The following is a 26,712-nucleotide window of genomic DNA, read 5'->3' on the forward strand; positions in this document are numbered from 1 at the left end:
TTAGTCATTTTTACTCTGTAGGCCTCATTATTAATCTCTTTTAAAATTACTTTTTAGTCATAGCACTTAAGTTACAGAAATACATGCAGCTCTTGAAAATTTTACAATACCTGTGGCATTTTAAAGACTAGTAATGGCACAGTTTGCCCCTGGGTACATCCAGAAAACAGAGCTATCCTTAATCAAAGTGCAGCAAACCTACAGGCAAGAAAATGGACTTGCTGGATCCACCTGGGGACCAATGTCCAGTATCTAAGTCAGCATATAGCATTCAGCATTATAATTGACCCTCAGTGGTGATTGATATCATGTCCCCTTTGCAGAAGCCAAAGAAGCCACCACCTCCTGCAAAAGGTCCAGGTATGCAAACCAAGATTTTATCTCTTTAACTTTTGACTAAAAGAAGAATTGATTTGGGGCTGGCTCAAATATTGTGAACGGCACTCCCAAGGTACACACTGTTCTATTGGAGATACACAAGTTTGTTTTTAAAGCCCTGCCTTTTAGTTTAAAATAGTGCTCAAGGTGGTCCAACATTAAAATATACTTAAACACAGTTGACCAGCATTAAAGATCATAGGGGAAATCTTGCTATGGCTGAGACTGTATGAGCTCTTACCTCGCAATGTGTATGTAAGCATAAACGCCAGTGGGTTGCATGAGTTGCTTTTGTGTGATAACTTGAATGTTAGGTATCCAACATGGTCCCTTTGTAGCAATGCATATAATGCTATAAAGGGTTTTCCACGACCATGTGATGGAATTATTTCAATTTTTTTTACGAGGACTGTGGACTTAACACACATTTTGAAATACTTCTACTTCCTTGTGTTGCCTGCCATTTTTGTATAAACTTAATAACTATAAGGATTCTGATTCTCCCTTCCCCGCCCCCAAAAGAAAAAAAAACATAGTTCCTAAGTTGATTATTGGCTTTACATTCAGGTTTAAAGCCAGAGTTTCTGATGGCAGAGAAGAAGTTTCCTCTTCCTAAGAATGAAGAAAAAGGTAAAGGCCAGTTTGATCCCTGATCACATCAAGACAATAAATGACTGACACTGTAGTTTATAAATTTAATTTTTTTAAATGTACATGGGCAATGTCTCTGAACCTGCCACACCTGACATTTTTTACTTTTCTCTGTGGTTGGCTGCTACTCTACACTCCCCAAGAAACCTTCCCTCTTCATCCACAGGGTTCTCTGGCTGGGAAACCTTAGCTGCATCTTTACCAATTCTTAACATTTGGTGCTTCTGCTGCCTGCCTGGGCTTCCCCCTCACTGGTGCCTCATAAAACATGGCATTCTGTCTCTATGCTTTGTCACTCCTCTGTCAACCATCTCAAGGGCCTGGCAACTGCAAAAACAACACTGGGACAAGTTTGCTCTGCTGGTTTATTCAGTTCAGAGCTAGGTAGACCAGTAATCCAGTGTAGTTTATTTTCCTCTTCTGGTACATTCTCACTGTTTCTCTCACCCACCCAACCCCTTTTAATGCTTCTCTTGAATAAAGTTCTTAATTGAATTCTGGGCTATCAGTCGAAGGAGATGCAATCAAGTAGGATTTTAATTTACAGCATGCCGAGTTTATTTTATATAGATGTTTATTTTATATAGACCTTCTCATGAGGTGGCCAAAGTATTGGAGCCTCAGCTTCAGGATCTGTCCTTCCAGTGAGCACTCAGGGCTGATTTCCTTCAGAATGGATAGGTTTGATCTTCTTGCAGTCCATGGGACTCTCAAGAGTCTCCACCAGCACCATAATTCAAAAGCATCAATTCTTCGGCGATCAGCCTTCTTTATGGTCCAGCTCTCACTTCCATACATCACTACTGGGAAAACCATAGCTTTAACTATACGGACCTTTGTCGGCAAGGTGATGTCTCTGCTTTTTAAGATGCTGTCTAGGTTTGTCATTGCTTTTCTCCCAAGAAGCAGGCGTCTTTTAATTTCGTGACTGCTGTCACCATCTGCAGTGATCATGGAACCCAAGAAAGTAAAATCTCTCACTGCCTCCATTTCTTCCCCTTCTATTTGCCAGGAGGTGATGGGACCAGTGGCCATGATCTTGGTTTTTTTGATGTTAAGCTTCAGACCATATTTTGCGCTCTCCTCTTTCACCCTTATTAAAAGGTTCTTTAATTCCTCCTCACTTTCTGCCATCAAGGTTGTGTCATCTGCATATCTGAGGTTGTTGATATTTCTTCCGGCAATCTTAATTCTGGTTTGGGATTAATCCAGCCCAGCCTTTCTGCATATAAGTTAAATAAGCAGGGAGACAATATACAGCCTTGTTGTACTCCTTTCCCAATTTTGAACCAATCAGTTGTTCCATATCCATTTCTAACTGTAGCTTCTTGTTCCACATAGAGATTTCCCAGGAGAAAGATGAGGTGATCAGGCACTCCCATTCCTTTAAGTACTTGCCATAGTTTGCTGTGGTCGACACAGTCAAATGCTTTTGCATAGTCAATGAAGCAGAAGTAGAGGTTTTTCTGGAACTCTCTAGCTTTCTCCATAATCCAGCACATGCTTACAATTTGGTCTCTGGTTCCTCCGGCCCTTCGAAATCCAGCTTGCACTGGGAGTTCTCGTTCCACATACTGCTTAAGCCTGCCTTGTAGAATTTTAAGCATAACCTTGCTCGCATGTGAAATGAGCACAATTGTGCGGTAGTTGGAGCATTCTTTGGCGCTGCCCTTCTTTGGGATTGGGATGTAGACTGATTTTCTCCAATCCTCTGGCCACTGCTGAGTTTTCCAAACTTGTTGGCATATTGGGTGTAGCACCTTAACAGCATCATCTTTTAAAATTTTAAGTAGTTCAGCTGGAATATCATCACTTCCACTGGCCTTGTTATTAGCAGTGCTTTCTAAGGCCCATTTGACTTCACTCTCCAGCATGTCTGGCTCAAGGTCAGCAACCATACCACCTGGGGTATACGAGACCTCCATATCTATTCAAATATTTTCAAACATTACAAATTGCAAAAATTCACAAAAACAAAAACATGAGAATAAAAACTTAAGAAAGAAAAGAAAAACATATCAATTCTAACATTTTAATTAACATTGTAGACTTCCTCGATTCCCCTCACACTGGGTCCATTTTTAACTCCAAAATAAGCAATTTTCATTTATTATCTTAAATCATTCTAACACATTTTTTCATTATCTCACAACTATTTCTATTCTTAAAAGCATCGAATATCTTCCACCCATAATTCATCTTAATCCAAATCTAAATTTATTTTCCCATCCATCTATCCTCTATTTCTCCCCTTAGCCTCAAATTTATACCCCAAAATTTTCCATACATTCAAATATTATTTCTTTTATCATAATAACATTTAAACACAAATCTAATTCAGCCCCCCCCTCCCCTGGACTTATCCGAACTGAATTTGCCCATTCCCATCCATTTTAGTTCACTGGTGCCCAGGATGCCAATATTTATTATTGCCACCTAATTTTTGACCACATCCAGCTTACCAAGGTTCATGGTTCTTACATTCCAGCTTCCTATGTGTCAGGGAGGTTACTGGTTACCCTCGAGCAACGACACTCCAAGCCAGGCATCCCCAAACTGCGGCCCTCCAGATGTTTTGGCCTACAACTCCCATGATCTCTAGCTAACAGGACCAGTGGTCAGGGATGATGGGAATTGTAGTCCAAAACATCTGGAGGGCCGAAGTTTGGGGATGCCTGCTCCAAACCATCTTGTCTTTAAGACTTTTATTGTGAATATTATTCACAGTGCAAGAGCTTCATGAAAACATGTCTACTCAGTATCATCAGATTCTCGCAGTGGCGCTTTTTGGCTCCTCCTCCAGCAGAGTAGTTTGGGGACCCCAAATCTCCGCCCCCTGATCGCCTCAGTTCCGGTGTGAATTTGAAAGGACGCCCCTCTGGTGTTTCCCCGCTAGAAACCTCTGCTGGCCCCTCCTCCCTTGCTGGTATCACGGGCTGTAGGCGGGGCTCCTGGATGCTGCCTGAGCCCTGGACCCCTCTGCTCACTTCCTCCTTCCTGTCTCCTGCCCCTCCGTTGTTGTCAGAGCCCTTCGAAGAACTGGATTTGATGAGGGGTGGCTGTTCCCTGTAAGCCCACCCCCTTACACTATGCAATATTTTTCTTTACAGCATTGGACTTTCCTTTCGCTTCCAGGCATATCCGCAACTGTGCGACCTTTCGGCTTTGGCCCAGCCACTTCATCAGCTCTGAATCTACCGTATTTTTCGCTCCATAAGATGCACCTGACCAAAAGACGCATCTAATTTTTAGAGGAGGAAAGGGGGAAAGCCCTGTTTTTTGGGGGGGATCAGCTCAGTTGTGCAGCTTTTTTTTTTTTTTGCAAAGGGGCAAAGCTCCATTTTTGAGGATCCGCTGAAAGTTGCAAAGCTTACCTTGCAAAGGGAAAAAATCCTGTTTTTATGGGGTTCAACTCACAGTTCTGCATTTTCTTTAGGAAAGGAAAGGGCGCCATTTCTACAGTTTCCAGACAGATAATCTAATCAGCCAGTCACATGTCACTGCAGCCTCCGTCTGCAGAACATTCAACAATGGAGGCCTGGGCAAGGGGGCGAGGCCTGGAAGGGAGCTAGCGTCCCTTATCTCCCTCCCCAATCTCTTGCAATCAGCTGCTGAGCGGGTTCCTTTCAACTCCCTCTTTCCCTCCTAAAAAAAGAAAAAAGCACGATCTGCTTTTCACCCCTGGGTAATCCGGCTCCAGGGACCATGAATTCGCTCCATAAGACACACAGACCTTTCCTCTTACTTTTTAGGAGGAAAAAAGTGCATCTTATGGAGCGAAAAATACGGTACTTGTACTTGTCCTCTTCCTCAGTAGCATGTTGGACGCCTTCCAACCTGAGGGGCTTATCTTCCAACGTCATAACTTTTATATGCCTGTTGTCTTTGTCCATGGAGTTTTCTTGGCAGGGATACTGGAGTGGCTTGCCAGTTCCTTCTCCAGGTGGATCACGTTTAGTCAAAACTCTCCACTATGACCTGTCCATCTTGGGTGGCCCTGCATGGCATAGCTCATAGCTTCTCTGAGTTATTCAAGCCCCTTCGCCACGACAAAGGCAGTGATCCATGAAGGAGTATCTATCCATGAAGTATTCATGAAGTATCTCTTTATATAGATACTTCGTGCTAAAGAGGTCTGAAAATTTTATGGAATTACTATACACTACTCTATTTAAACATTTATAGTCTGCCACTCCACTGTAAAATGCTCACAGTGGTGTACAATTAAAGGTTAATTACTAAAACTGGAATAAACCAATTCTAAAACCAGTCATAAGAGAAGAAGTGAGCCCTTAGGGCAACAGAGGGGAGTCTGCAGGTCTAGTAAGCCCTGCCATGTGTTTTGGGCAAACCACACCCACGTGCCAGTCATCTAACATTAGAATAGGGCAGAGAGTGAGAGAGCAGGGAGGGGGGGGGGTCAAGATAGATGCCTCTTTTTGTGGTGATACAGTTGCTATTGACCATACCAACTTTAGCTCCATTGGACTATAGCTCCCAGAAGGTGGGGCAAGTTCTGTTTCAGACTTCAGACTTAGCCTGGCAACCGTGGGATTAGCTGCACCTACAGTATTAGCTGCGAGGGCATGCAGTAGTCTTTATTGTTTGATGCTCATGCTATTTTTAAATGTTTCTGCTTATTTTATTTTTCATCATGGTGTACTGCTTTGTTTGTTGCCCTGGGCTCCTTTGGGAGGAAGGGCAGGATAGCAGCTCAGGGCTCCGCATATGTTAAGACTGACAAATGGGGTGGACTTATGAAAACTCAGCATCAAAGCATTATGTGAATGGACATTTGAGAACCTTGAGCTGGCATGTTCTCCCCATCATGCAGGCTCTGTACTTTAAATGTATTTTTGGTGGCAATATATTGTCTGATATTCATGTAAACAAAGAAGCTATGGGTTGTACTTGCTCTGCAAGCCAGCTTGTAAACTGAACCTTGGAGAGATTTCAACAGCGTGTAGAAGTTACAGGATTCCACCCTCTTATTTGGGGCATTTAGCAAATTGATTTGTGCTTTCCTAGCAGGTGAGTATCTAAAGCAGCTAGAAAGGCCCAAGAGCTTTTAGAACTACAAAACTCAGGTTTTTGAAATTTAAATTTAGAGAAATTGCCTATACAGTAAAGCATTATAAGAGAGAGATTATGGGTTCTTCTTCTTTAGCTCATTTCTTGCTGCCTGTTGCACATTGCCTGTCATGAACCATGTATACCTGTTTCTGCACAAACCTAGAAGGGAAGAAGCCCATTGGCAAGGATTCTGCTGCTGCCTGGCTCTCTTCTGATCACTATTCAGGGACAACCGACTCAGGAGTTGGGGGACTGGCAAAGGACATAAATAAATACATAGCCATGTCTGTTATCGATACTATGCCATTTTAAGGATGTTACAGTTAATGTAAAATGAGATACATTTGGGGTGAGTTTTCTTTCTTGGGGTTGTGGAATTAAGACTGATTTTCTGACAGTTTGCATTTTATATGGAGGTCCAGTTGGTAACAAGTATGTTGGATGTGAAACTTGTTTTAGTATTTCTAATTCTAATATTATATAACATATTATTATGGAGAGAATTCCATTTTTAGGAAACAGTTTATTATAAAGAGTGATGCAACAAGTTTGAAGAATTGTACATATTACATAACCATTTTAGAAGGACTACGGCTTATTGTTAATTCCAGCTGAAAATTCCCCACCCCCCACTTAGGCGAGCCCCCACCTCCACTTGGCCCAGTCTGGAAAGCCAAGCCAAGATGCTGTGGAGAGGGAAGTTTTCCTAGGTGCAGTACCAGTGTAGCCGTCACTAAAGGGCGCTATTTTGCAACCTCTCCTGTGCTCCCAGCATGCACTTTCGTCTAATTTGTGAGTTCTGGAACACGTGGTTTGGGGGTTTTACCTGGCCCAGGTACGACATCTGTCTACGCAAACGGTATGGGCTTGCTCTCATATTCGCTTGGGACATTGTGTCAAAATTTGAACACAATCGGTCAAGCGGTTTCGTTGAACATTGGAGACAAACACACATCCCCAGTTTACATTTATATATATATAGATTATATAGATACTATTTATATATATTTGAGTTTCCCCATTGTTCTGATCGTTCTGAAACTCTTATAGTACACATCTTTAAGGTAAAGGTAAAGGGACTCCTGACCATTAGGTCCAGTCGTGACCGACTCTGGGGTTGGGCGCTCATCTCGCATTATTGGCCAAGGGAGCCGGCATACAGCTTCCAGGTCATGTGGCCAGCATGACAAAGCCACTTCTGGCAAACCAGAGCAGCACACGGAAACGCTGTTTACCTTCCTGCCACAGCCGTACCTATTTATCTTCCGTATATTCCAGTGTATAAGACGACTGAGCATATAAGACGACCCCCAACTTTTCCAAGTTAAAATATAGAATTTGTGATAGACTCGCTGTGTAAGAATTACAACCTGACGTATAAGACGACCCCCGACTTTTGAGAAGATTTTCCTGGGTTAAAAAGTAGTCTTATACGCAGGGATATACAGTACTTGCACTTTGACGTGCTTTCGAACTGCTAGGTTGGCAGGAGCCTGGGACTGAGCAACGGGAGCTCACCCCGTCGCAGGGATTTGAACCGCTGACCTTCTGATCAGCAAGCCCAAGGCTCTGTGGTTTAACCCACAGTGCCACCCGCGTCCTTATAGTACACATCTTTATCTTTGATTAAAAGTCAAGGAGTCCATTAGAAATGATGGTTCTTCCTTTCCAAGGGCTCTTGTTGACCCACCTACGGATTTAGGGAACTTAATAATGTTAATGAATATTGGTGTTTGAGAAGTGTAACTTTTTTCAGTTCTTGACTTTCTGGACACCAGCTTCAGTCCCCGTGGGACTTTCTGGATCTGAGAATATCAACTAGGAGGGAGTAGTTTGTTGCTTTAGGGCTTAATCCAGTTTTGGCTTTCTCTACTTCTCTCACAGCCAGCCTTTGGGGCCCTCTGCTCAGAACACCACTCTGGAACGTGTCCAGAGGAGTGTGGTGGAGTCTCCTTCTTTGGAGGTCTTTAAGCGGAGGCTTGATGACCATATGTCAGGAATGTTTTGATGGTGTTTCCTGCTTGGCAGGGGGTTGGACTGGATGGTCCTTCTGGTCTCTTCCAACTCTGATTCTATATATCTGTGGGAGTAGCTCCTAATAAATTGTAACTGCATTATTTGTATGATGTCAGCTAATGGTAGTTGTAGTACGTCATTTTCTTCCAGTCACCCAAATACTACTGACATATATTTCTGTTTTATTTGCCAGATGAAAAATCATGTTTAGACCAGAAAATATCTAAACCAGCAGCTCCTCAAGTACCACCCAAAAAGCCTATCCCGCCAAACAAGGCAAATAATGTGTTGAGATCTGGAATTTCGCATTTAAAATGGCCAGATAAACCAGTTGTGCAACCTCCAATATCTAAGTAAGTATGCCCTTTCCTTACATGTGAAAGCCACAGAATTGTAGGGTTGGAAGGGACCCCAAGGATCATCTAGTCCAACCCCAGCCAGATGCCTACAGGAAGCCCACAGGTAGAACAGGAGGGCAACCACTCTCTTCCACTGTTCTCCAGTGGCCAGTATTTTGAGACGGGGAGCCTCTGATCCTGGAGGTGGCTCTCATAGCTAGCAGTTGCTTGAGAGACTGCCTTATTCCTTATCTACCCAGTAGGTCACTGCAGCTTGTGAATCCTGCAGTAACTCAGCAGGGTTTACAGTGTGTTTGCCCCTATTCTGTGGAACAGCATTTCTGTCAAGATATGACAAGCAACTGCTAGCTGCTCTTTCCAGAAGCACTTGAAGATGTTTTTGTCCCAAAGGCTTTTCCCAGCTGGATAAATGGGTCTTTACCACAAGTATCCATTTGTTAGTATCCATTTGTTGTGATTCCTGATGTCAGATTTATGTCCATTTATCCTTTGGCGTAGGGTTTGGCCTGTTTGATCAATATAGAGAACTGAAGGGCACTGTTGGCATTTGTTAGGGTTTGTCTTGCTTTAAATGTAGTAGTAGTAGTAGTTATTGTTGTTTTAGCTGTTTTAAATTATTCTGTGTGTAATTCTCCTTGAGAGAATATTCAGAAGGATGATGAAAGGGAAGAATCCATGCGCAAGAGGAGAGACTTGAAACATGTGGGACCAGATCCACTCCTGAGCCTCAAAACCAAGATTTTGAGAACTAGATTCATGAGCTGAGCCTATTTTTATGAACATGTATATAAAAAAATAAGCCTTGAATTGTCAAAATTATGCTGAGGGTTCCCCCCCCCTTTTGCTGTAATGGTAAAGGTAAAGGGACCCCTGACCATTAGGTCCAATCGTGACCGACTCTGGGGTTGTGGTGCTCATCTCGCTTTATTGGCTGAGGGAGCCGGCGTACAGCTTCCAGGTCATGTGGCCAGCATGACAAAGCCGCTTCTGGCAAACCAGAGCAGCGCACGGAAATGTCGTTTACCTTCCCGCCAGAGCAGTACCTGTTTATCTACTTGCACTTTGACGTGCTTTCGAACTGCTAGGTTGGCAGGAGCTGGGACCAAACAATGGGAGCTCACCCCGTCGCGGGGATTCGAACCGCCGACCTTCCAATCGGCAAGCCTTAGGCTCTGAGGTTTAACCCACAGCGCCACCCACGTCCCTTTTGCTGTAATACCTAATGTTAAATCATTTTCTCTTTCAAACACAGGACAAATGGGGAAGTTGTTTCCTGGCGACCAAAATCTGAAATTGAACCAGCAACAAAACCAAAGTTAGATTCTGAGCAGTTACCACCGAGACCAAAATCAGCAGAGGTCGATTCAATTGCAATAACGAACGTAAAAGAGGCAGGTAAGCTTTAAAAAGGAAGGAAGAAGCGTAACTGGATAAATCTTCCGTTCAGGAAAGCTAATGACATAACTGCGTGGGTTAGTCTATGGCAGGCATCCCCAAACTTCGGCCCTCCAGATGTTTTGGACTACAATTCCCATCATCCCTGACCACTGGTCCTGTTAGCTAGGGATCATGGGAGTTGTAGGCCAAAACATCTGGGGGCAGCAGTTTGGGGAAGACGAGGAACAGACTCCATTTGAAGATCTCTCCCTCATCACAGTTGATCAGAAATATGAAGATGAGCAGCAAAGTCAGTCCTCCGGGAATATGCAGGTAACCTTGGAAGAGACAGCACATGGAAGAATCCCAACCAAGCCTATGAAGAGGTGTGTAGTGGTGATAGGGGATTCCCTACTGAGGGGTACAGAAGCAGTGATCTGTGGGCCTGACAAGATGTCTCGAGAGGTGTGCTGTCTACCTGGGGCCAAGATCAAAGATGTAACAGAACGGCTGCAAGGAATCATAAAACCCACCGACAAATACCCCTTCCTTTTGGTGCATGTGGGAACCAATGACACTGCAAGCCATAGCTTACAGAAGATTAAAAATGATTATGAGGCTCTGGGCAGGAAGTTGAAGCAATTAGATGCACAAATTGTCATCTCTTCTGTCCTCCCAGTTGAACGACATGGCCCAGGGAGAGAGGGAAAAATAGGGGAAGTGAACAACTGGCTTCGCAAATGGTGCAAACAGGAACGGTTTGGATTCCTAGATCACGGTCTGCAGTTTCTTGAGGATGGACTTCTGGCAAGTGATGGACTGCACCTCACAAAAGTTGGGAGGAATGTTTTTGCCACGAAACTCAAAAACCTCATCAGGAGGGCTTTAAACTGACTTATGTGGGGGAGGGAGACAGTGGTCCTGAAGGTAGGAGTCTATCAAATGCTGAAGATGATCATCCAAATGTCAAGGACCAAATGGAGCAAGCAGCATGCAGACCTAGTGGTGGGACGAAAATATCCTTAAATAAGAGACATGGGGGAATGATCAACGGTCTTCAATGTCTGTATACTAATGCACAGAGCATGGGAAATAAACAAGATGAACTTGAGCTCTTGGTACAGCAAACTAAATATGACATAATAGGCATCACTGAAACCTGGTGGGATGAGTCTCATGACTGGAATGTAGTAATAGAGGGATACAATCTATTTAAGAGAAATAGACCAAACAGGAAAGGAGGAGGAGTAGCTTTATATGTTAGGGATATGTATACCTGTGAAGAGATCCAGGATTTAAAACTTCAAAGCCAAATTGAGAGTATCTGGGTCAAAATTAAGGGAGAGAAAAACAACAGTGATCTCATTGTGGGAGTTTACTATAGATCCCCAAGCCAAACTGAGGACACAGATGATGCCTTCCTGGAACAGATGGCCAAGCATTCCAAAGGAAGTGAGATAGTAGTAATGGGGGATTTCAACTATCCTGATATTTGTTGGATGTCAAACTCAGCCAAGAGCATAAGGTCGAACAGATTCCTCACTGGCCTTGCAGACAACTTCATTGTCCAGAAAGTGGGAGAAGCAACAAGAGGATCAGCCATTTTAGATCTGGTCCTAACCAATAGTGATGACTTGGTTAGTGGGGTAGAAGTGGCAGGATCATTAGGTGGGAGTGACCATGCTCTTCTGGAGTTTATTATCCAGCGGAAAGGAGCAACCAAGCATACTAAGGTCCACATTCTAGACTTTAAGAAAGCCGACTTCAGAAAACTTAGGAAATCCCATGGACAGTAATACTAAAAGGGAAGGGAGTTCATGATGGTTGGGAGTTTGTTAAAAGGGAGATATTAAAAGCACAACTTCAGGCAATACCAATGAGACGGAAACATGGAAGGTGCCTAAAGAAGCCAGGCTGGCTATCTAAAGAACTTTTGACTGAGTTAAGATTTAAAAGGGATATGTACAAAAAATGGAAAAGGGGGGAAATCTCCAGAGAGGAATTCAAACATATAGCCAGCACGTGTAGAGACAAAGTCAGAAAAGCTAAAGCACAGAATGAACTCAGGCTCGCCAGACAGGTTAAAAGCAACAAAAAGGGCTTTTATGGGTATGTCCGTAGCAAAAGGAAAAACAAGGAAACAGTGGGGTCACTCAGAGGAGAAGATGGTGAAATGCAAACAGGGGACAGAGAAAGGGCAGAACTCCTCAATGCCTTCTTTGCCTCAGTCTTCTCCAAGAAAGAAAACAATGCCCGACCTGAAGAATATGGAGCAGATGATTCAGCAGGGGAAACACAGCCCCGAAAAAGTAAGGAGGTAGTACAAGGATACTTGGCTAGTTTAGATGTATTCAAGTCTCCAGGGCCAGATGAACTACATCCAAGAGTATTAAAAGAACTGGCAGAGGTGATTTCAGAACCACTGGCAATAATCTTTGAAAATTCCTGGAGAACAGGCGAAGTTCCAGCAGACTGGAGGAGGGCAAATGTTGTCCCTATTTTCAAAAAGGGGAAAAGAGAGGACCCAAACAATTACCGCCCAGTCAGCCTGACATCAATACCAGGAAAGATTCTAGAGCAGATCATTAAGCAAACAGTCTGTGAGCACCTAGAAAGAAACTCTGTGATCACTAAAAGTCAGCATGGGTTCCTGAAAAATAAGTCATGTCAGACTAATCTGATCTCATTTTTTGACAGAATTACAAGCCTGGTAGATGAAGGGAACGCTGTGGATGTAGCCTGTCTTGATTTCAGCAAGGCCTTTGACAAGGTGCCCCATGATATTCTTGTAAAGAAGCTGGTAAAATGTGGGCTAGACAATGCTACCATTCAGTGGATTTGTAACTGGCTTACTGACCGAACCCAAAGGGTGCTCATCAATGGCTCCTCCTCATCCTGGAGAGTAGTGACTAGTGGGGTGCCACAGGGTTCTGTCTTGGGCCCAGTCTTGTTCAACATCTTTATCAATGACTTGGATGATGGGCTTGAGGGCATCCTGAGCAAGTTTGCAGATGACACCAAATTGGGAGGGGTGGCTAACACCCCAGAGGACAGGATCACACTTCAGAATGACCTTAACAGATTAGACAAATGGGCCAAAGCAAACAAGATGAATTTTAACAAGGAGAAATGTAAAGTACTACACTTGGGCAAAAAAAAATGAAAGGCACAAATACAGGATGGGAGACACCTGGCTTGAGAGCAGTACATGTGAAAAGGATCTAGGAGTCTTGGTAGACCACAAACTTGACATGAGTCAGCAGTGTGATGCAGCAGCTAAAAAAGCCAATGCAATTCTGGGCTGCATCAACAGGAGTATAGCATCTAGATCAAGGGAAGTAATGGTGCCACTGTATTCTGCTCTGGTCAGACCTCACCTGGAGTACTGTGTCCAGTTCTGGGCACCACAGTTCAAGAAGGATACTGACAAGCTGGAACATGTCCAGAAGAGGGCAACCAAAATGGTCAAAGGCCTGGAAACGATGCCTTATGAGGAACGGCTTAGGGAGCTGGGTATGTTTAGCCTGGAGAAGAGAAGGTTGAGGGGTGATATGATAACCATGTTCAAATATATAAAAGGATGTCATATAGAGGAGGGAGAAAGGTTGTTTTCTGCTGCTCCAGAGAAGCGGACACGGAGCAACGGATTCAAACTACAAGAAAGAAAATTCCACCTAAACATTAGGAAGAACTTCCTGACAGTAAGAGCTGTTTGGCAGTGGAATTTGCTGCCAAGGAGTGTGGTGGAGTCTCCTTCTTTGGAGGTCTTTAAGCAGAGGCTTGACAGCTTTGATGGTGTTTCCTGCTTGGCAGGGGGTTGGACTGGATGGTTCTTGTGGTCTCTTCCAACTCTATGATTTTATGATTTATTATTAGGTGGCAATAATAAATATTGGCATCCTGGGCATCAGTGAACTAAAATGGATGGCAGGCATCCCCAAACTTCGGCCCTCCAGATGTTTTGGACTACAATTCCCATCATCCCTGACCTCTGGTCCTGTTAGCTAGGGATCATGGGAGTTGTAGGCCCAAACATCTGGAGGGCCGCAGTTTGGGGATGCCTGGTCTATGGCATAGTACGATGCTTGTTTTTACTGCAGCAGGTTAACACATAAAGAATTTACACCAGGGGTCGGCAACCTAAGGCCCATGGGCCACATGGACCCCCACCGCCCAATCAGTCGCCTAAACGACACTGGCTGGCTTCGCATTAGCTGCAGGAAGCTCCTGCAGCCGATGGGAAGCTGCGCATGCCTCCTCCACACCGGAAGAAGCATCAGAAATAGTGTTTATGCGTGCACACACACACACTCCGACCCACCGTGGCGTCTGCAGGACTGTGTGCTGACCCCTGCTTTACACAAATGGACTCCTCAAGGCGCTTAGTTTTCACAACTCGCTAACCCTGCTCTTATACATAGATCCAGGCATCCTTTTGTTACTCAGGTTGCTGCATTACAGATAAATTGAGTACTTGAGTGGCTGAATAGCTGTTTAATCACATAGAATCATTTACTTGACACTTTTAGTTGTATATGGTTTTCTAAATGTTTAATTGCAAGCTTATTCTGAGAAAGAGATCAGAAAGTTATACAGTCAGTTGAGTTTTGTATCTTGCTCCCAATTTTCATTGTCTACTTTATTTTTAATATGGAGACTGCTTTTAGCATATTAATTCCTATTCTAATCTTTAATATCTGCACTGATGTTGGTAGAATCATAGATTCTGTGGAGTTGGAAGGGACCACGAGGGTCATATAGTCCACCCCCCTGCAGTGCCCATTGTGGAGCTGAAGAGTCTCCAGTTCTACCGACTGAGCTGTCCCAGCTGTCATATTGTGTTGATGGCTTTTGTCATATATTCTGACAACATTTTATACTCCTCCTCTAAGATTGTTTTCTGAGCTTTAATTGTGACCTCTGTTTTCAAATCTTTTCCAGAAATTTCAAGTTTTGATCATATAATAGCTACCTCAGATAATTTATCACATCCCACTGCAAATAGGCCAAAGATGCCTGGCAGGAGGCTTCCCACTCGCTTCAATGGCACGAATTCTGTGAGTACAGGGAACTGTATCTTCTGTGTATTGGGTGTATACCATAAATTTAATAAATAATCTGTTAAGTTTCATAATTCTTTCACTTACAAGTCTGTGTGTATGAATGAATGTACTAGATGCATATTATAAATAGGAGTAATAAATGGAAATGTGTGCTTTTAGCTTTTAAAATAGGTGGGTTTGCTTCACACAGAATGCAGATTTTTCCCTTTTCTTTTTTCCTCTAGGCTTCTCAGAATTTAAGCATAGAGAGAAGTGGGAAGGAGCATAAAGAGGAGGAAGAAAGTGCCAAAGTAAAGCCACCCGAAGTTAAAAAGGTACAGAATTGAGATGGCTTAAGTTAGTTGTAATAAGAAATCTAATAATAGCAGTTCATAATTTTGGTGTATTCATGTAAAAAGGTAAAGGGACCCCTGACCATTAGATCCAGTCGTGACCGACTCTGGGGTTGCGGCGCTCATCTCGTGTTATTGGCCGAGGGAGCCGGCGTACAGCTTCCAGGTCATGTGGCCAGCATGACAAAGCCGCTTCTGGCGAACCAGAGCAGCACACGGAAACGCCGTTTACCTTCCTGCCGGAGCGGTCCCTATTTATCTACTTGCACTTTGACATGCTTTTGAACTGCTAGGTTGGTAGGAGCAGAGACCAAGCAACGGGAGCTCACCCCGTCGTGGCGATTCAAACTGCCGACCTTCTGATCGGCAAGCCCTAGGCTCTGTGATTTAACCCACAGCGCCACCCGCGTTCCTGTATTCATGTAATATGACTCTATACAGATAAGGGGTATAAATTTATTTTGAATGGCTCATAGAAAATGTCACTTTACCTGAATGTATTCTCTGCTGTTCTAAGTAAAATATCCTCAGAGTATTACCACTAACTTTGTTACCAACATACAATGTTAAAACCTGCTTAGAAGATTGCTTGGGAAAGGTAATGAGGATCATAACTGATACATGACTTTTGTGGAGATGCTCTTTGTCAGATGGACAGAGTTTTAAGAAACACTGAATTCAGCCTGGCGAAATTCCACTGTGTGGGAAATACAAGAAACAGCTTTTTAAGCCACTGTTGAGTGGCTGGAGTGACCCTGTGGCCCTCCAAATGTTGCTGCACTTCCACCTCCACCCGCCTTGTTTGTTGTGCAGGCTGTCAGGGGCTGATGGGAGGGAGTCCCTCAGCTTCTAAGGGCCACAGGTGAGCCTCCCCTGCCAGTGGCAGCTGTCTTCCCAGGGGTCACTGGAAGTATTTCAGGCTTCACTTCTTAACAGGGGTGGGGGGTCAGCAGCAATTCAGCAGACTTTGCTTGTCCTTTGAGACACAATTTTGACAGCTTGCATTGTTTGCATCGTGTACATTTACTTATTAGATGACTTCCTTCTTATTTCAGCCATCTCTATTTGCTCCACCACTTCTGTCTTCATCACCAAGACCAAATTCTTTTGTACTCAGCGCTGCTACTGGGGAAATGAAACTTAAACAGGAAACAGATGAAAGGGAGAAGAAGCCTTCTCTGGAAGACCTCAGGTCACAGGTTTTTGACCTGCTAGCTGTCGTAGAAACACTAAAGAAAGAACATGGGTAAGTGCTAATTTCACTGGACTTTTAGATGAAAGATGTAGCAGATTTATGTCATGGCTCTTTTGTTCAAGCATTTTAGCATAACCTCCTGTATTAAAATTATATGATGTTTTAAGGGCAGGGTGGGGATTGGGTTGAAAAAACCTCTTGGCATCAAGTGGGGATCACCAGGGGCAATAAGTTTGTTTTTGTTTTTTTAAAAAAAGAACCTATCTTGCATTTTTTTTAAAAAATGGACAAATTGGGATGTGTGTGTGGATATGACCACCCAAGATTTAAGCACTAGCCTGGTAGGCTTCAGCTTTTATCTAACCAGCATTTTATTCATTTATTTGTTCACTAGTGCCATTCAGCCTGTTTAATAAACGGGCGCTAGAACATTTGGCCTTTTTCGGTGGCAGCGGCGCGCGGGGGGCTTTTATTCCTTGTCTAATTGATTGTTCCTTCCCCCCTCCCTTTGATCCTTAATTTATCCCTAATTTTCTCCCCCCCCCCGTTCCCAAACCCCAAGCCAAAGTCCCCCCCCCTTTTACCTTTACAGCCCGGGCTCGGCTGGGGGGTGCGGGGGGTATTTCTTCCTTTACCCCCTCCGAAGCTTGTGTTTAGAGTGCAGGTCCCTCCCCACCCTGTTTTCGCGCACTTTTTGCGCCTGCCGTTTGGTTCCTAATTTTCCCCCGTCAATAGCGCTGCTGCTGCCAGGGCCCAGTGGCCGAATTCTGGCTCCTGGACGGCCCAGGCGGCTGCTCCGGGGTGTACGCCCAGTTTTTTGGGGGGGTGGGGGTGGCTCCCACTACTTTTGTTGGCCTCCACGGCTGTTTTTTCAGTCACCTGCTGCGTCCGGGAGGGAGCTTTGCCGTCCGGGGGGCTTGCGCCCGCCCCGGCGCTTTCTGAGGGTCCCGCGGTTGGCGCTGAGCATTCGGTGGCCTCCCCGCGCCTTTACTGGCCGTTCCGGCCCAGCGGGGGTCTCCCGGTTGCTTGTGCTGTTTGGGCCTCAATTTCGGGCCTGTTAGTGAGGAGAAGCCGGGGCCTCGATTTTTTTGGTCGTCCCGGCTTCCTCCTCAGGCCCTTGGGCACGTTGAGAGAGGGCCTGCCCTGCTTAGGAGCCTTGCTGCCTGCTCCTGCTTTCCACCTGGTGGCCTGTTTTAACTGCTTATTGAACCAGTGCAGGGCAGAGGGGTGGGGGGGTGGGGTGGGGAGAGCGTGTGTGTGTGTGTGTGTGTGTACGTGCAGTCTCTGCGTCCAATCCCTGTGTCCCTGGGGCACATGCTCAGTAGCGTGGAAAACGGGACACAGGGAATCTGGATGCAGAGACACTTGCATATTATTATATAGGATTCCATTTAAATACCTCCCAATGATTCAGGCCTCACCATGCGACTGAAACTGCCTTGGTCGCACTGGTTGATGACCTCCGGCGGGCTAGGGACAAAGGTGAGAGCTGTTTCCTAGTCCTGCTGGATCTCTCAACGGCTTTTGACACCATCGACCATAACATCCTTCTGGACCGTCTAGAGGGGTTGGGAGCTGGGGGCACTGTCATACAGTGGTTCTGCTCCTTCCTCCTGGGCCGTGTTCAGAAAGTGGTGGTGGGGGATGAGTGTTCAGACCCCTGGGCTCTCACTTGTGGGGTGCCTCAGGGTTCTGTCCTCTCCCCCGTGCTTTTTAACATCTACATGCAGCTGCTGGGAGAGATCATCAGGGGGTTTGGGCTGGGTATTCATCAGTATGCGGATGATACCCAGCTCTACCTCTCTTTTAAATCAGAACCAGTGAAGGCAGTGAAGGTTCTGTGTGAGTGCCTGGAGGCGGTTGGAGGATGGATGGCGGCTAACAGATTGAAGTTGAATCCTGACAAGACAGAAGTACTGTTTGTGGGGGACAGGAGGCGGGCAGGTGTGGAGGACTCCCTGGTCCTGAATGGGATAACTGTACCTCTGAAGAACCAGGTGCGCAGCCTGGGAGTCATTTTGGACCCACAGCTATCCATGGAGGCGCAGGTCAATTCTGTGTCCAGGGCAGCTGTGTATCAGCTCCATCTGGTACGCAGGCTGAGGCCCTACCTGCCTGCAGACTGTCTCGCCAGAGTGGTGCATGCTCTAGTTATCTCTCGCTTGGACTACTGCAATGCGCTCTACGTGGGGCTATCTTTGAAGGTGACTCGGAAACTACAACTAATCCAGAATGCGGCAGCTAGACTGGGGACTGGGAGCGGCCGCTGAGACCACATTGGCTCCCAGTAAATGACCTCGGTCCAGTATACCTGAAGGAGCGTCTCCACCTCCATCGTTCTGCCCGGACACTGAGGTCCAGCACCGAGGGCCTTCTGGCGGTTCCCTCATTGCGAGAAGTCAAGTTGCAGGGAACTAGACAGAGGGCCTTCTCGATAGTGGCGCCCGCCCTGTGGAACGCCCTCCCATCAGATGTCAAAGAGAAAAACAACTACCAAACTTTTAGAAGATATCTGTTTAGGGAGGCTTTTAATGTTTAATGGATCACTGTTTTATTTTTCTGTTGGAAGCCGCCCAGAGTGGCTGGAGAAACCCAGCCAGATGGGCAGGGTATAAATAAATTATTATTATTATTATTATTATTATTATTATTATTATTATTCCCTTATGGAATGCAAGGGAGCAGGCCTATTCTAAGGTTCTCCATCGAGACACTGAGCAGACCCAGGTGTCCTTAGCATCAAGGTGAGGGTCTCATGTGCCTTCAGATAATACCCTGAGACTTGATGAAACTAAACTACAGTGGAGTCACATCACACATGCATTGAACTTGGGAAAGCTGATTGGGCAGAAGAAAAAGCCTGGAATGGAACTGCAGCTTCTGCCTAGGTCTCCCTCCAACTCCCTTTTTGTCTTGCCGCTTCCCACTGTTTCAGCCGAGGAAGCCAGGTGCCACTGCACCCTCCCCTCCCTTCTGGGGGGTCACAGTGAGGAGGACAGTCTGGAGCAGGAATGGAGCGGAGAAGCAGCGGGGGGGGGTGATTGGCTCCTGCAGTGGCCTTACAAGCAACAGGTGCAGCAGAGGAGTGGCAGGAAGACAGAGGGATGGAGGCCGAAGGTGCAGCTCCATTCCAGCCTTGTTCTTCTGCCTGCGTTTCTCAGGATTTCCTTCCCTTCTGCCTCAATGTCTCTCCAAGTGAGCCGGGTTGCCTCTCTGCACTCTCTCCTCCTTGCCTCAACAACCCAGGGAGCAGGGAAAGCAGTTGTGGAGAACTGAGGGAAGGCAGTGGAAACACAAGGAGCACATTCACACAGGGCTGCCCCCTGCTTGCCAGCCAGCAGCCAAGTAGTTTGGCGTTAAGCATTTTTGCACTGCCTCTGGAACAAAACTCCTGCATGTGATGTGATTCTTCTGTACTCCATACCTCTCAGCCCTTCCTTCAAACCATCAGTCATGGGTTGTTTTCCTTGTTTGCTCTTTCCTTGGTTGGTGGTGGCAGTTTTTTCTTTGTTTTTCTGAGGGTGGGTCTGAGCCAAGACAGAGGAAAGCAGGAAGGGGCAGCCTCGAAAAGAAGAGAAGCCGTTCTCCAGTGTGCCAGCTCCTGTATTCCCACACTTTGGCTGCAATCCCTTACCCAGGAGAAAGCCCCCTTGAACTCATCAGGACTTACTTCTGAGTAAACATATATAGGATTGTTTTTGACTCACAAACTGTCATGGGTGCTGCTTGTATGAGAAACCTTGTAGGGCAATATTTTAAAGACATTCCCTCTAGTGGTTAAAAAAGCAAGAAAGAGGGGGGAAGCAGTTGAAATGTTTATGGTACAAGGCCCAGTTGTAAAAATGAAATGAGTGTAAATAATGCTCTTTAGTTGCAAATTAACATAGTTTAGTGGTCAGATTTTGCACAATTGTTTAGGAACTATATAAAGCAATATGAATGAGATGGATTTGAACGAATCTTCTTGCTGATTTAGATCCACACAGTATATTTCTGGAGGCAAAGCACTTGGACAACTTTCCTCTGCGGCTGTTCTTTCTGCTTTGAGTCTGGGCATAGTTTATATACTAGCATGTTTCTTCAACCACAAAAAGAAGTAAAATTTCACATGGCAAAATTTAACTAGTTTTGCCTTTAACTTTCAAAGGAAGGAACTGGAAAAACTGAAAAGGGAGTTGGAGAAAGAGAAGCAGATGCGAAGTAACCTAGAGGTAATGTGTTTGAATATTTTTGGAAGTTGAATGAGGGGCTATTGTTTAATAAAGCAGCCACTATCTGGGTGGGAGGGGGTGGACCATGTCAAGGCCCTGTGCAAGGCCATTTTATGCTCTCCCCCCTGCCCTTGCAGAGGGCTCTGGCAGGGTCCTAGAGCCATTTACCTCCTTCCCAAAGACAGGCAAGCACTTACTGGGCCTTGAGCAAGTGCCCTCCTCGGCTGCATGCCCAGTGCGACCGCATGGCTCTCTCTCTCCTAAATTCACCTCTGCCACTATAAAATGCTTCACACATTGACTTGATTGTTTTGCTGACTGGGGGAAAGAATTCCCTCAAATACAAAGTAGAGACGCTAGACTGGATAGGAAACTTGAGGGAACAATATTGGAGCATTGTTTTTCCTGAGATATCTCCCAGTCCTTTGGTTGGAATCCAGGTGTTGCCATTTCCATGAGTGTTGTGTTGAGAGCAGGAAGGGGGACATTCAAAATGGCTAAAACCTTTTCTAGAAAACTGGGTAGATATACCTCATTTAAGATTGTATAGCAGCTGTTCATGACTAAATTAATCATAATTGTATTAAGGAACAGTTTTTTCATAAATTGTAGAGTTGGAAGGGGCCATGAGGCTCATCTAGTACCTCCTGCAAGGCAGGAATCTTGCCTAAAGTGGGGGCTTGAACCCACAACCCCGAGATTGAGTCTCATGCTCTACCAACAATGCTAGGTGCCAAAATATTGAGGTGATGAGCCCATGCTTCTGCGATGTTTCTTAATCACACCTTAAGCTTAAGTGGCCTCAGTTGCAATTGGTCTAGAAGCAGATAGTAAATAACGTATCATTTGTGCTAGTGAAAAGCTTTAGAATTATTATTTTTAAACCACAGTTTCAGTATACATTTGTGTACCATTCAATGCATTCAAATGTGAGCAAATATGTTTAGCTGCTGAAGTGTTTTATGGTACGGAACCTAACTCAGCTTAGTGATTACACAGATGGACATGAATTCCACAAGGGTGTTTCAATGGCTGGATGGTTCAGTGAATGCAATTAAAATTCTTAAGCTTTTCACTAGCCCTACAATAGAAGATCCAGTGGTACCTCAGTTTAAGCACACAATAGGTTCCGGAAGTCTGTACTTAACCTGAAGCGTACTTAACCTGAAGTGAACTTTCCCATTGAAAGTCATGGAAAGTGGATTAATCCATTCCAGACGGGTCCTCGGAGTACTTAAACTGAAAGTACTCAAACCGAGGCGTACTTAAACCAAGGTATGACTGTACAGAACTTGTGGGCCTCTGGATGTTCTTGGCCTGCAACTCCCACCCTCCCTGACCATTGGACAGGCTGCCTGGGGCAAATGGGAGTCTTGCCACATCTGGGGGGGGGCACAGGTTCCCCACCCCGGCTCTGGTGATCAGCTTCCCAACCAAGCATGTTGTAGCACATGTTTAAGCATTGCTGGGAAATATAGGCAACGTTACTCATTTCTGTATTAAAGTTTTAATATGTCTCATCCACAGGTGGAAATAGAGAAGCTCAAGAAAGCTGTCATAACAACATGAAAGAGCCATAGACCTTGCCAGGATTTCAGAGTCAAAATACAAAGGAAGCTAACTTGACTTTTCTTTTTTTACTTCAAACCAATAAATGGATAGCATTCCATTAAAAAAAGGAATAAATGAATATAATCTTCTATTTAGTGAGCTAAGAGAAGAAAACAAACACTTTTTTGTTTCTTACCAATATAGGAGGGGCCTTATTTCTTACTGTGCTGGAATCGCAGACCTTTATTTCCTTGGTTTGCTTGAAAATACTACTGAATCTGTATAAAAAGAGGGGTTCTTACTAGATTTTTTATTGAGCATCTATAGTCTAATTTTAAGAGATCTGTACTATATATATAAGGCAGTATATCTTTGCAAAGAAACTCTGTAAAGGAGCCTATAGGGAGGCACCTGGTCTGCCCTTGTACTCATTATAGCCACTACTTTCCCCACAATGCTAAAGGGAATATGATGTTTGTATTTTTTTAATTATTATTTTTTTGCATTTCTACCCAGGGCTACACTGTTGTGCCTGTCTGCAGTGAGAGTATTAATAATATGCTATTTTATAGTTCAGGATGATGCTGGGAGTTTGTTCTTGCTATGGAGCAGAAAAGTCACAACTGTACAGTACAACGTATTAAGATTTTTGACTGAGAAGAATATTCTGTCACTTGCACTATAGGAGTCATGAAAGGGACTTAGGGTTGGACCACACACAAACACCCACACCCAGGCCAATGCTTAAGGTTGAAATGGTCTTGTAATTCACCCCGTTGTGCCTAAATATTGCAGCACATGGCATGCTATGCAATTCTTTGCTTTCATAAATTTTGTTCTAGCACTACAGTATCTTACAGCTTCATAAAGATTTTCAGCACTAATCATATTAGCATTATTAAAATCTTCATGTGACAGTGAAGTGTTTAGAGCTGCCCACCTGTTGACGACCTGCAATCTTGACGGGGCTGCTGTTACGACACTAAGACACAAGAGGATTCTTAGAGACTGGATTCTTGTGTACATCATAGTACTACAATGTGCTCCTGAAATTAAAGGAGTTGATTTTGTTTGGTAGAAATGACTTCTTTTTGGAGTAATTTTGCCCCTTCCCATTTCTTCCTACAAAGGAGAAAAACTAAAAATGCTCCATGTCGCATTCAAGCCAAGGCTAAAAATACAAACCCTTTTCTGTCTCTTGTTTCTCCTTCATTTCTTTTCTAAAACAGTATAAAAAGGCAATATTTCCAGAGTGGTTTTTAGTTAACCAAATTAAAATAATGTGAAATCTTAACTTTTCCCGTGTCAGTAGTTTTCATGTTCGTCTGCTCTCCTTTAATAAAACAAAACTTGGATGGCATAAGTATTTTGTCATAGTTGTATAAGAATACAAACAATTATTAATTGTTAGCAAGTGCAGAAATTTGAATTTCTAATGGCAGGTAGCATAGCTGCCAAGTTCTCCCTTTTTTAAGGGAAATTCCCTTTTGCTGAATTGGCTTCCTCGCGAGAAAAGGGAAAACTTGGCAGCTATGGCAGGTATATCAGTTGTGAATTAGTGAATTAAAATGTAGGGACAGAAATGGGTGTATAAAAACAAGATGCCTGCTTGGTGCTTAACTAATGACAAACATCTAATGAATCAGTTGCTAATGATTGTTTTTTGTTGCCAATTTTCACACTTGTTACCTTACTAGTCTAGTGCAGCCTTTCTTAACCTTGAGTTCCCAAATATTGTCAGACTCGCATCTTCCCTGACTGCTGCTGGCTATGGATTATGGCAGTTGTAGTCCAACAACATCATGGTTAAGAAAGGCAGATCTAGTAAATCTAATCTGATACTAATTCATCATTTTTGTTGGTCAACAAATTTTGTCTTGTCTTACTAGCCAGACCCATGACTTGTGTCCTTCCACTGAGTCTCATGGCAGGTGCAGAGGGCGTGGGGAGGAGGGTATCTGCCCCTGAGGTTTCCACAGAAGGTTCAAGCAGCACCTTCCTGCCATTGCCTCCTGCAGAAACTCAAGGAAAAGCGGGGGAGAGAGGTGCCCTGCCATCCTGCAAGTTGTGCTTTTGCTGCAGCCTTTAAAAGCCCAAAGGGGGAGCAAAAAGCCGTCTCTCCCACCGCCCTAGTTCATGTAAAAAAGAAGGGCCATTTCTTTCCTTTCCATTGGGATTTTTGCAGGAGGACTTTGCTGCTGGAGCTTTCTACAAAAGCGCAGTTTGCAGGACTGAAACTGCCACTCCTTCCTTCTCTAGTCTCCATGAAGGAAAAGGCAGGTGATTTTGTTCGCACTGCAAGTTGGGCTTTTTTAGAAACACCAGCCCCACACTCCTGCTGTCTCCTGTAAAACAGCAGCTGTTTCCCTTTACCATAATAAAGGCTTTTCAAGATTTTTTAGGAGTAGCATTTCTTTACTGCCTCTACAAAAAAAAAAAAAACCCCCCTCCGTGGGAAGAAAAGAGGCAGAGTTTCTCTCCATTTCTGTTGGGTTTTTGCAGAAAACTACCATGAGGTGCTAAAAGGTTTTTGTTTTTTTAAAGGAGGGGGGGCATCGGAAGCCCAATTTGTAGGAGGCAAAACACCTTATCCTTATGTTCTTTCTTGGAGAAGTATTTCCCCCACAAACAGAATTTTTGGTCAAAGCACAGATGCTTGCCAGACTTGGGGTGAGGGCAGGCCAGAACAGAAGGGGCCTCTGATTTTGAAGGGGTGCCCTCTGAGTCCCACTGGCAGAGGCAAAGGAGGGCCCTTGGGTAAAGATAATGGATATTGTAAAGAAAGTCAAGGGCACAGATTCAGACGAGATTAATGCAGATGAAAATAGATAAGTGCAGAAATGGGGCCTACATTTGTCCCATCTGGTTTAGGCCTCTAACCCATTTTGCATGGCCCTGGGCGAGGGACCCTTGCCTCTAGTTCTTACAACCTTGTGGTAGTTCAGCTGCATCACAAATACTAGCCTGCTCTCTCAGATAAATGGGCAACAAAACAGCTCCTCTTTGATCCCAGCTTGTTGAAGTTTTATTCCTGTGCAGAACTGGAAAAAAGTTCTTCTATGTGGTCTTCACTGTGATTCAAAGTGTAAGGCAAAATGGTATTAATTATCAGTTGTTGTATGACAGTTTTGTCTGCCTTGAAGCTCATAGCAGATGAATAGGACCTGACAATCAATGAAATCGGACGTGTTAATTATTAAATGGCCTTTTTTGCTGCAGCAATAAATGATGAAGTGCAATGACTTGATTTAATAATAATAATAAAAATCTTCTAAAATATGCTGCTATGAGTATTTTTAGCAATAGAGGTCTCACTGATATGTCTTAAATTAATATTGTATAATGGGAAATGGGGGACGTATGCAGACATTCCAAAAAATGCAAGTTATTTCAAGCAGTTATGCTTCACTGACTTGTTTACAGGTGCTGTAAAATTATGCATGCTATTGAAACTCCACAATAAAATTATATGCTGTTAATATGTTAAGTGATTTCCACCCCCCATAAACATTTAGACCCCTTAGATGTAATTCAGCTAGATATAACATAGAACAAAATATTTCCATGCTTTAAAGAGTCCACACTGCAGTATGGAAATAATTCAACCATATTGCTACCACTGATATTTATTATTTGTACTGAGGTGATGACTATCATGGTTCTCTCTTGTTCTGCCCTTTTTCACTGCCATAATATTCTCATTTGGAAGCTATAGAAAGTTGAGTGCAACTTCTTTTGGGGGGGTGGGGTGTTTTAGAATTCCTAGTGAGCATTCTTTTCATTTCGTTTATTTCCAGCCCTCCATACAATTTGTTTTCAGAAGGGGCAAGACAATCCAATGTCATGTGGGAATCTTGTTTGTGGGTTTCTTTAAAAATCCAAATTTATACACCTAGCTGCAAAACTGGAAATCTTTCCACATAGATGTCTATAGGGCGGTGCTATATATTTATGCCCCTTCATTTTTGTATACGAGGAATATAGATGCATGTTTTCATAATCTAAATGTCTCCACGTGCAGCTGCTGGGTGACCTTGGGCTAGTCACACTTCTCTGAAGTCTCTCAGCCCCACCCACCTCACAGAGTGTTTGTTGTGGGAGAGGAAGGGAAAGGAGATTGTTAGCCGCGTTGAGACTCCTTCGGGTAGTGATAAAGCGGGACATCAAATACAAACTCTTCTTCTTCTCTTTTGAGGGGATTTTTGATCAGTACCCTTGGTAATAGCTTGAAAATATACCTGTACTTTACTGTATATTCTTAAAACCAAATGGCATTAGCCTATTAAAATGTTTAATCTGTTCTTTAGATACATTTCACCTCTCATGTCTTCCTTTCTGCGGTTCAGGCATACAAAACAATACCAGCACTGTACACTTTGAAAGAATAGGCATCCGGGGATGTTGCCCCGTCTTTCCATTGGCACTGCCTTCACACACCCCATGGCAGCTCTGGAGAGAAAAGCAGCAGCTGAGCACACGGATATGTGGGGCAAGGGATGTGCGCTA

The 26,712-nt window shown here is 44.2% G+C and overlaps 1 protein-coding gene across 5 annotated transcripts in view; it reads left to right on the forward strand.

The window, feature by feature from the left end:
* Positions 1-24,653, forward strand: part of CD2AP (CD2 associated protein) — a 50,214-nt gene extending 25,561 nt beyond the window's left edge. For 4 of the 5 annotated variants that reach the window (XM_060272348.1, XM_060272350.1, XM_060272351.1 and 1 more), the window contains 9 exons: positions 324-360; positions 946-1,008; positions 8,312-8,471; positions 9,730-9,872; positions 14,796-14,911; positions 15,142-15,231; positions 16,305-16,495; positions 20,592-20,655; positions 22,183-24,653. In XM_060272348.1, the coding sequence (XP_060128331.1) occupies positions 324-360; positions 946-1,008; positions 8,312-8,471; positions 9,730-9,872; positions 14,796-14,911; positions 15,142-15,231; positions 16,305-16,495; positions 20,592-20,655; positions 22,183-22,224 (906 nt within the window). In that variant the 3' untranslated portion in view covers positions 22,225-24,653. The remainder of the gene's footprint in view (positions 1-323; positions 361-945; positions 1,009-8,311; positions 8,472-9,729; positions 9,873-14,795; positions 14,912-15,141; positions 15,232-16,304; positions 16,496-20,591; positions 20,656-22,182) is intronic. The other variant, XM_060272349.1, reaches the window with a different exon arrangement.
* Positions 24,654-26,712: the final 2,059 nt, after the last annotated feature.

This window comes from Zootoca vivipara, chromosome 3 (assembly GCF_963506605.1).
Source record: "Zootoca vivipara chromosome 3, rZooViv1.1, whole genome shotgun sequence".
Classification (NCBI taxonomy): domain Eukaryota; kingdom Metazoa; phylum Chordata; class Lepidosauria; order Squamata; family Lacertidae; genus Zootoca; species Zootoca vivipara.